This window comes from Bubalus kerabau, chromosome 2, assembly GCF_029407905.1.
Source record: "Bubalus kerabau isolate K-KA32 ecotype Philippines breed swamp buffalo chromosome 2, PCC_UOA_SB_1v2, whole genome shotgun sequence".
NCBI classification, from domain to species: domain Eukaryota; kingdom Metazoa; phylum Chordata; class Mammalia; order Artiodactyla; family Bovidae; genus Bubalus; species Bubalus kerabau.
In genome coordinates this window covers 55,878,060-55,888,529 of record NC_073625.1, presented here as the reverse complement: position 1 = coordinate 55,888,529, position 10,470 = coordinate 55,878,060, and the positions used below count along the sequence as shown (strand labels likewise).

The window sequence follows — 10,470 nt, the reverse complement described above, 5'->3', positions numbered from 1 at the left end:
CACTTGTGCACTGTCTGTCACTTACATGTTACAACGGCACGGTTGAGTAGTTGTGACAGAGATGGTATGACCTACAAAATCTATTTACCATATGGCTTGCAACAGAAAAAGTTGGCCAACACTGGTGTATATTATTACTCTAGTAACAAACCTATCACCAAAGATATAATAGATATCTTTCTCTGTAGCAATCACATTACACCAAAGATACAAAAAATACATTTCATTAGAACAAATCTTACTTCCAAGATACTTAAGAAAATATTCTGTCTTCAAATTCACTACCTATGTCTCAGATTTCCTTCGCAGGAGTTAATTTTCATTAAAACAAGACACACGTTCAAAAAGTGTCCTTTTATTATTTCTAGTAACATATATCGTATAAATACTCTATTTTTATATGACCTTTTACAAACGCGATATAACTTAAAAGTTTTATCATTAGAAAGAAATGTATAAAAATAAATACGTCATTATAGGCATTTATTACAAACTATAGTCCTTCTTAGAAGGAACACACAAACCAATACTTATAAAGTACATAGAATTTATAGTAATGTATTTTACTATATACATATGGAAAAAAAATTTATTTTCTTTCATAGTAGAAGAGCTGAACAGACATTCACCAGGATATGACTGTTGGACCAGCTGCTGGGGGTGGACCAGCCGCTACCCCTCAGTAGCCTCCCCACCACGAGACATCTGATCTCAAGGTCCCCAGCACTGGGGACCCTGTTGTACACACCCCATTCTCGTTCTGGCATTACATTCTTTTTTTTTTTTTTGGTGTCTTACCGACTCTCTTCAGACACAAACTGTTTTTTTTTTTTTTTTTTTTTCCCCACATCCACATTCCTTAAGTTGGCTTACATTAGGAGGAAAGAAATATAGGAGGTCCCCAGGTCATCAGGCCTCCTCTAGCTTTTACCAGCATCTGATACATCACTGCTGTTTTTTATTTTTTCCCCTTGTAGAATTTATGGTGTGTTTACAAATACATGCAATTGTTTCTTCGTCAAAAGGAATTCACGAAGAAAGACATAATAACGACACAAGAGAGGAAAGATGGGAGTCATGGGAGTCATGGACATTGCGAAGCATTTCTCGTGCTGGGCAGTCCTGAATTCTTAATTCTAAGACGGCATAAACATTCTCTGAAACCATAGCAGCGGGTAAAGTGATGGTCAAAGATCCCATGTGCATTCCTTTCTCCCTCCATTGATAGTGAGGTAAAGTAAGCCATGTCTTAAAGCAAAAATCTCACCTTCCTCCTGCATTTCATTTCTCAACCTTTGTGATACACAGTATTTCATCAGCATCAGGAAGCAGGGATTGTTCATATTTCTTAAACTTACTTTTGACCATTACTTCTATTTTCATAAGAACTTGTCTGGAACCTCACCAAAGAAACGATAATGCCCTGGGGCTTTCTTGTGCTACCTCATTGGTCAGATATGAATAGTCCTCATAAACTACCCTATCAGATTTGTAACTGGCAGGAAATTCTGATGATCTAACTTCTTTCCGACCTACCTCTATCTACCTCCCAACTCATCGCCACCCCTGGTTGATCACCAGGGTAAGGCGCCCTGGACTCCTCCAGTCTTCTTGATTTCAGTGCATCAGCCCTTCCCCACTGCCCCCTGTCCCTCAACACCACTCGAACTTAACTGCACTCCGCCACTGTGCAGAAGTCTATGTAGTGTTTAGGTTTCTTTAAAGGATCACAGCTCTCATGAGACAACACCCCCCCATCATGGGACAGACACTGCAAGGTTCTCTTTTTGTAACCCTTCCCGCAAGTCTTGGAACACGGCGACCAGTCTCCCAGCTGCCAGCGGGGGCAAGGCAGGTCTGCACAAGGTCTGGTGCTGGCCGGCTTCACTTCCTTGGCGCACTCTGAAGCGGGCTGTCCATTGATGTCCCGGCACTCCACGAGCCTTCTCTGCACACCCAGCCCACACGACTTGGAACACTCGCCCCACTCTTCAATGACCCATTCCGAGAAAGTAGGGATGGCGTTGAAAGATTCCTTCTTCTTCTTCACGAAATAGGTGTATTTAATTTTGGGTCGGAAGGCATTGCCCACCGTCAGGACTTGGATGGTTAAGGGCTCCTTGAGAGGGCTGAAGCTTCGAATTCTTTCCAGTGCCGCCGAGGAGCCGCTGTACCTCAGGACACTACCTTTGTGTGTGATGTCTTGCTCCAAAGTGGACAGAGTGAAGTCGCCATTCAGGATATACGTGCCATCGGCAGCTTTGATGGCCAGGAAGCTCCCGTTATTCCTGGATCCTCTATGATTCCGTTGCTTCACTTCAATGTTTGTGGCTCCGGTTGGAATTGTGACGATATCGTGATAGCCAGGTCTGCAGGCAAGAAAAATAGAAAAATCTCTCAGTCACTGGCTCATTATGTTACTTAGCTTGAAACACCAGGGAATCAGGTAAGAAAGTAATTTTTAACCAGACCTGTAAGAAGTTAGTTACATGGAAATGGTAAGAACCTTCAGGAGTAACGCATTTTAACACTTACTTTGCACTGGTAACTGATCCTGATACTTTCTTGCATGTAGATCCATTTCCTCCACAGATGCCACATTTATCGAACTTATTTTTGGAGTCTATGATGTGATCACAGCCAGCTTTTACGCACTGTCCTTGCACACAGACAGAGGTGGAATCTGGGCTACATGGGGTGCCATCCACCACCTGAAAAAGGAAGAACACGTACCTGCTGTCACATGTTAATTAACAAGGCCAAGAGATGATGCTAGGATAAGTCTGAAAGTCTTCCTCATTAACATTACATTTCTATCAAAATTAAAATAGTACTCTGCACACTATCCTTCTCTGGCTTCTCTTTTTTTCCATAGACATCTGAAATATTATAAATTTTTAGATTATCTGTGTCCTATCTCACTTTTAGCTAAGGTCAATGAAAGCAGAGCTTTTAGTCAATTTGTTTACTGCTGTATCCTCAGTGTCTAGAATAATACTCAGCAAGAGCTGCTGCTGATAAATCACTTGTATGTTGAATCTGCAACTGGGGACTATTTTCCTAGCCTACAGTGATCATGACTCATGATTATCTCAACCAAATTCAATTCCATTTTCTATCTCAGAGCCAGATTTGTCCCCTCAACAAAACAGCAAAGCTATGCTTCTACTAGTTCAATATATGTTCTTAAACACAAGGGTTCTCAATGCTCAGGCTTTCAGTAAAAGTCCATTTGCACATGCTTCTGCTAGTCACCCAGTAACAAGTACTTTTGACTATCTTAAGCTATTTTCCAAAACCAAGGGATGGTTTTCGTGTTAATATATGATTTACCTATCCATGCATAAAGGGCTTTTCTTCAAATATAAGAGTAATAATAAGCCATTGCAGGAATCATTAAGCATTGGATTCAAGCTTCATCCATAACCCCAAACAGCACAAGACTCAAAGCAGGCAGTTACCACTGTATCCAGAAGCAAAGTTGTCCTAACTTGAAATTGAAAGTGCTGATATATAAATTTAATATATATAATTTTGACTTAATATATACTTAATACATTAAGTATAATATATTTATAATAATTAAATATTATTCATAAACACGTCAATATAAAAACATAAAATAACAAAGGATGCATGAAAAGGTAGCAAGCCAGGGCTTGGGTTCTTAGACCAACAGTACAAAGAAAAGTTGCTACCTTGGGCTGCAAAACGAAGAAGTAGCCAGTGCCTTTGGCTTGACAGATAAGCTTGCACCTGTCCTTAGGTGAGACTCCCGCGTATTTGGGTATCCACTCCACTGCGGGCCCACTGCCAAAGGAAGCTTTGGAGAATTCATTGTGGGCCTCACACTGTTCCATTCTAAAGGTTTTTCCTGGAAAGAGAAGGAGATGATGACGTTATCCCTTTCCAATCTTCAAGTGCCCGTTTGTGGAGCGTGCTTTTCACCTTCTCTCTGCTCACCGTTATTCTCCGGGCAGTCCTCGATGTTGCAGGACCTGTAGCGCACGCGCTTGCCCTCACAGTATTTTCCTCCGTTCTTCGGCACAGGGTTGTCACACTCTCTCATCGTATACTGAACTCCGCCACCACACGTTCTTGAGCAGTCTCCCCAGGGCCCCCACGGTCCCCAGCTTCCGTGAACAGGGGTCTAAACAGAGACACAAATCATTAGTGTTAGAATCCTCTATGACAACCCTTTCAGGAAAGAGAAGAGAAAGATATGGGACACAGAATCAATGATGCAAATCTTTCCTGTATCCCTGTCAGAGGCTACAGGTCAGGTTGCTCCTATGGCATCAAATGTCTGAGCATCACTTGGTCATTTTCCTTTCTGAATGTCAAAGGAGCATGCCTTGTGGTGGATAACTCACATCAAAGTGCTCCTTGTCGGTCTGGTCCAGGCACTGGCCGTTGACACACCATTTCCCCTCTCCGCAGCTGGTGCCGTCGGCCCAGGGGAAGTGTTTGGTCTGGCACACCGGCAATCCTCCAGAGGTGCCCGTGCACCAGAGGATCATGCAGGTGCTGGCCGCGTCCGGGCAGTGTCTGGACTCCTCTCCAAATGTGAGCTGGCACTGTCGGCTGGCATCATACAAGGTCCCCGGGAGATCGGAGGGGAGCTGTATGACGTGCTGGGGCTCGTCCATCAAACATTCACCTGCAAAGAAAAATACAAATGAATGTTAACAAATAGTAACTAAAGGCACGCAGGGAACAGATCAGTTTCAGAAAAGATTTATCATAAGAGATAATACATAGCAAAGTGATTTGAAAGCTGAAAGGTTTGGGAGAGATGTGCCAGAGAGATTTAAATTATTGTTAAGATGTTATTCTTAATGAGTTATTTCTGCTTTAACAATGTCAGGAAATCATTGTTCTGCTAAACACTCAAGTTCATGTACTCTGGGAGCTTCTTGGCCAGAAGCACTTTCTTTTATTGGAAATTCAGGTTTAAAAATGTATGCTCTTGACAATGAAAGTCATTTTGAAGGGAGAAAGGGAAAAGAACAGAAAAGAAAGAAAGAGCTCATTTAACAAGTACTATATGAACACGCGGATGGTTGGATAACATCTAGAAAGAGTAGCTGGAGTGTCTTACTTACCATGACCATTATCCAGAAATGTTGTAATTGCGGAGGCACTGCAGGGAGACCAGGGCTGGTTGTGGTCCAGATTGGTAAGCATTGATGCCATCATGTGGGAATCCCGGTTGATACCATTAATGCCGGCACATTGCTTGGCATCATCATGGGGCATGTTAAACACGTGACCTAAGAAGAAATCCAAGACTCACATTAAAACATGTCATTTGCAGCATTTTTTTTCCCCCCAACAGAGATTCATCTGTCTCAAAGTGATATTTCTAAAGAAGAAATGTATCCGGATACCATCTATTTTAGAGACAGTATCTACTTTTCACAGGGTGTGAACCAATGTGTGAATTTCCAAATGTGTCCCTAGCTCCGACTCTCTGATTCTGATTTCTAATAAAGATAACCATGCTGAGAATCGTGCAAAAGCATTTTCTGCAGATTTTAGGGAGCTCTGGCACCTAAAATGGCAATATAATCTGCAGACGCTCCCTTTAACAGTAATACCTAGTTTATCAGCTTGAATTCATGAATTGCGCTTAACTCGCACTCTGGAATAGACTTACCTAATTCGTGAGCAGTAGTGAACGCGGCTTGTAAGCCATCATCCTCTATGACCGAGCAGCTCCTGCTGGGATCACATACAGTTCCCACATCCGCCATCCCAAGAGTGTCACACGTCTGGGTGCCACACAGGTCCTACAAGAAGCAGAGATTTGCCCTTATTAATACACACACAGGATGAACTTTGGGATCAAACTGCTTGGTAGGGTGTAGCCTCACATGTGCTTTGGAGCATCTACATTCTTTGTTGCTGAGTAGCCCTTTTAGGAGTATTTTGTGTGACTTTAAGATTTTCCCCTAATGCATTCACCTAGGACTGTGAAACGTGAGATGTTAAAGCTATAGAAGAATTCCCTCGTGGTCCAGTGGTTAAGACTTTAAATTCCCAATGCAGGGGGCCCAGGTTCAATCCCTGGTCAGGGAACTAGAACCCATATGCTGTAGCTAAAGATCCTGCATGCTGCAAGTAAGATGCAGGACAGCCAAATAAATAATAAAGTAAATATTTTAAAAATTAGGAAAGATTAATCATGCTAGCCAGTAAAAAAATACTTAAGTGTGAAAATATTGGTAAAATGCCTTACATACATTTGTTACAAACTGACTCCCCAGGGAGTCCTGTCATGACTGGTGATGTCTTCCTCTCACCTGTCTGGTGAATAGAATCGCGGTGTCATAGTGCTCCGCATCCCGGTCACTGGGCGGGTTGTGCTGTTTCTGCCAGCTGCAGAAGTTCCGCAGTGTGAGGGCAGCGTTGGAAGTCACTTCTGGGCCCTTCTTTTCCTCATAGATGACCAGGATCTTTACCACCACCAGGCTCACTGAATTCCGAATGCTGGGGTGTTTGTATAACCGGGCCGCCACGGAGAACAAGGTCAGAAGGTAGTGCTTTAGGTCACTGCCGTGGAACTCGGCCATGGACTGGTCAGCCACAAGCATCGTTTCCACATAGCGGGGGCTGGACACAAATCGCTTCTTTCTTAGGCTTCCAGTTCCTGTAAAGACACAAGGAAAGATCATTTGCTTGGGGACAGTCTCGCCAAGAATAGTTTACCTTCCTAGAGTATATAAGGAAAGCCTAACCAGTCAAAGCAAATAATACAAAAATACACCCGGGGGGCAAACAATAACAAAAATATTTGCATCTCTGTTCACTGCAAATGTTATTTTTAAAGTTTTCTCCTTACTGTAAATGTAAAGGCCATGTGCTCCTCTGAGGGGATCAGCTTTTTTTTAAGTAGCATTTTTTTTTTAATCCTCTTTGAAAACATGCAATCTGAAAAAGGCAGGATGCACACCCCTCTTTCCAGTCGTAGTAAAATCTTGGAGCAAGGGGAGCAGGCAGAGCCCCTGAGTCACTCTTTCACAGGCCAGGACTCAAATCCTGAATGAGATCATCAGGCTCCACGTGGAAGGCCCCGGGCAGGGCTGGGGCCTCTGCCAAGGGGCCGGGCCTGAAGGAATCTCAGCCCGCACGGCTCGGCTCTCTCATTCCAGGGGTTCCTGGGGGTGCTCGACTCAGGCCAAATCCGGCACGAGGACCACCCAGTCTGCCCCGGCGCCTACGGCCAGGACTCCTACCGTCCCACGGAAAGAAAGTTCGTGGTGCAGATTCCGGGGTGGGGGTGGGGGCACGGTTAATTATTTAGAAAAGAGTTCTCCGACTCCTGACCGTGAACCAGCCCCCTGCCCAGGGAAGTCCTACCCTGGGCTCTGATCACGTAACTGCTTCCAGGAGCAGACGGACAGGGGGAGAAGAATTACATTCTGCAAGCCGGGGGCAGAAAGTGAAGAAAGCGACAAGGCACCAAAGTGACAGGAGGAAAAGAACTACAGCAGAAGCAAGGCACACAACAGAGAGTCCGAGGAAGGCGTGGCAGGAAGGATCGCGGTGACTAACTTTTCAACAGTGTTTCGGAGCATAAGGGTGGCTTCGAGAGGGAGCGCACGCCGGGAGGCTGGCGGGAGGCGCGGAGGCGGGGCGAGCCGCGCGGAGAGACCTCCCAGGCAGGTCCAGTCGAGGGGCCCCGCCGCCGCCAGCCGGTCGGGGTCAGCCTGGTAAGCCGGGAAGGAGACACCGGCCAGCAGAACAGAGATCCTAACGCAGCTGTCCAGGCTCGAGGGCTGCGCATTCCGAGGGTCTCTCTCCCCCGCCCTCCATCTCCGCCCTCCTCGGGTCTCCGGGTGCGCGAACGGGCAGCGGTTACAAAACTAAGCGGCCAGTTATAACTCGGCCGAACGACACATCGACGATCGTTCGCAAGAAATTAACAAGGCAGAAAGAAGTCGCACAAGCTCACTGTCGACTGAAGTGGGAGGGGCTGAGTTACCAGCTCTCCCTTCCAGATTCAAACGCTTCTCCTTAGCAGAAAAAAGAAAAGAAAAGAAAAGAAAAACAAAAACAAAAAACAACCCACTGATAACTTCTGTCCTCTCTTGATCATTCGTGATTGGGGCAAATGGTGAGTTCACCAACCCAGATCTTAAAACACAAATCACCACCACCACGTCTCGGTCCTGTCCGCAGACACAGTCTTCCGTCTGCCAACAGGACTTTACCCTCAAGTCGTGCAGCCCAGAGAAGGAAGGGAGGGGGAGATGAATGGAGAGGTAAGTGGGAGCCGCTCTTCTGGACTGATACCTGTTCGGTGTCCCGGGCGCTGGGGCGCTCGGTCCCGCGGCGCCCACTGCACAGTGGCGTCCTCGCCCTCTGGCCCCGCGCCCCCCGCCAGCTGGGTCTCGTCATCCAAGACCCCGCACTTGGCGCCGCCGTCGCCCCGCCGCCTCCGCCGCAGGAGATGGAACTGCTGCCGCGCCTGCTGCTGCTCCCCAGCTGCGGCGGCGGCGGCGGCGGGGGCCAGGCTCAAGGTGGCGGCGGCGGGCGCGGGTTGGATGAAGTACTCCTCCCCCTGCAGGTAGAAGGCGCCGCGCACGCCGTCGCAGAGGCTGAGCGCCGCGGCGGAGCTGGGGTCGCCGTTGACCGTGCCAGAGTAGAAGCAGTGCGCCAGGTCGCCCACCGGATCAGAACGCTGCACGTCCGGCTCGGGTCTGCGTCCCACGGTCTGGAGCTTAAAGCCGGGTGCCAGGAAGCCGCGGTCCAGGTGCAGCTCCAGGCTCAGCTGCCGACCGAAGGCGTCCAGGCGGAGGTGCGCGGTCCTGAGTCCCGGGTCGCGCTCCAGGGCCGGCAGCACCAGCTCCTCGTCCTCCTCGGCTGGGCGCCCGTGCGCGCCCGGCACGACCAGCAGCGCGGCGGCCGCGGCGAGGAGCAGCAGCGGTGAGGGAACAGGCTGCAAGCCCCGAACCCTCGGCGCCGCGTGCCCCATGTCGCCTCCTGCCGTGCGCTTTCGGAACCCCGCGGGAACCGCGCGCTGCATTCGGGAGGAACCGAGCGCCTCCGAGCGCTGAGCGCACTGGCTATTGTTCGGGTCCGGATCGCGGAGCCTCGCCAGCTTGGCTCGGGATTTTTAACAAGTTACTCTGATTCTTGCAAAAGGGCGCGCAGAGCCCAGCCGCCGATAGGGCTCCCGGAGTCACTAAAGAGCAGGCGCTGTAGTTCTGTCGGCGCGCGGGAAGTTCTTCTGGGGAACTTGCGTTGGCGGGGTGGTTGCTGCGAAGAGGCGCAGCGCCCCGGGACGCCTCTGGGGCCGGGGCGACGGGCCACACGAGGATCGGCGTCCGGAGACCCCCTTCGGTCTCCGCCTCGGTCGCGGTGCACCTCGCTCTGCGCAGGGCTCAGTCCTCTCGGCCCTTCTGCGCGCCCTGGCAATGAGAGACCCCAGGCTCTGAGCCGCTTTCCAGCGAGTGCAAGGACAGAGCAGCCCCGACCGCCTTTTTATATCTTAGACTGAGTCTCCGCCCCTCCCTGACCCCCCTTCCCTCCTCCCTCTTGGCCGCCTTTCTATCCCCGGGACCCCGCCCCCTAAACTCAGTCTGGGCTAAACAGAGCGGTGCGCGAACCCGGGCGGGGGAAGGGGTTGGCTCGGCGCCACGCGCTCGTCAATCTGGGGGCGGAAGACGCAGGAGGGGCCCTGTGACCAGCCCTTTGCACGTCTGGGGCTGCTGCTGGGAGAAGGTCCTCTCTCCCACCGCCCTTCCACCCGCCTTCTTCTGCCCGGACAGCCGGGACATGGTCCCTCTCCCGCGCGGGAGGGAGCGCGAGGATGCCAGTTGCGGGATGGAGAGCAGAGTCCCTTCTCCGAGGTTTCCCCGCCCGGGAGCTGTCCCTGCGCCGCCTTCTTCTCTCAGCTCACCCCGTCCCCACCCCCCTTCCCCCACCCCCCGCCGCCAGCCTCCTCCTCTTCAAGCCGGGAGATGAGCCAGGGCTCCCCTTTCTAGCAAAACACCCCACTCCAGCTCTCCATCTCCCGGGCCTGCCTCAGGCCCGTTTGCAGCGTGCTCTCTCTTTGCCCCAACTGTTCTCTGGCAAGCTGGGTAGGGCCAGCGCGTCCCCTAGAAAGCGTGCCTGGGTGAGGAGGCCAGGAGACACTTTCCAGGGGCCTTGATTTGAGAACGCGTTTGGCATCGACCTTCACGCCGGTCATCTGCCCTCCCCTCCCGCAACTCCCATCCCGTCCCCCTCCGCCCCGGGCCTTAGAGACTTCTCGGTTGAGACCCGGGTTCACACTTCCGGAAGAGGTGATCTGGAACGCGTTCCATTCCCCGGAGCCTGGGGAGGGAAGTGCGCATTCTCTTCTTTGGGGGAAATACTCCACTCTCGCCCAGTCGGCCTTCTTCCACCTACTAGCAGCTGCGGGGCAGAGGCCAGCTGGACACAAACGTCCAGGAACCCTACTTTTCCACCCAGAGAGTGGCG

The 10,470-nt window shown here is 50.0% G+C and overlaps 1 protein-coding gene across 1 annotated transcript; it reads right to left on the bottom strand.

Moving 5' to 3' along the window:
- Positions 1-938: 938 nt before the first annotated feature.
- On the bottom strand, positions 939-9,477 carry ADAMTS1 (ADAM metallopeptidase with thrombospondin type 1 motif 1). The gene is made up of 9 exons (XM_055567751.1): positions 8,299-9,477; positions 6,306-6,652; positions 5,660-5,792; positions 5,106-5,273; positions 4,374-4,660; positions 3,964-4,150; positions 3,699-3,874; positions 2,536-2,711; positions 939-2,369 (listed from the first exon to the last, which is right to left on the bottom strand). The coding sequence occupies exons 1-9, from the start codon at positions 9,029-9,031 to the stop codon at positions 1,670-1,672; spliced, it is 2,907 nt and encodes a 968-aa protein (XP_055423726.1). The 5' UTR covers positions 9,032-9,477; the 3' UTR covers positions 939-1,669.
- Positions 9,478-10,470: the final 993 nt, after the last annotated feature.

Coding starts and splice junctions, on each gene's coding strand:
- ADAMTS1 (XM_055567751.1), bottom strand. CDS start 9,031: ATGCAGCGCGCGGTTCCCGCGGGGTTCCGAAAGCGCACGGCAGGAGGC. Junction 6,653..8,298: donor GCGCCCGGGACACCGAACAG/GTATCAGTCCAG, acceptor GTGTCTTTACAG/GAACTGGAAGCCTAAGAAAG. Junction 2,370..2,535: donor GGATCAGTTACCAGTGCAAA/GTAAGTGTTAAA, acceptor TCTTGCCTGCAG/ACCTGGCTATCACGATATCG.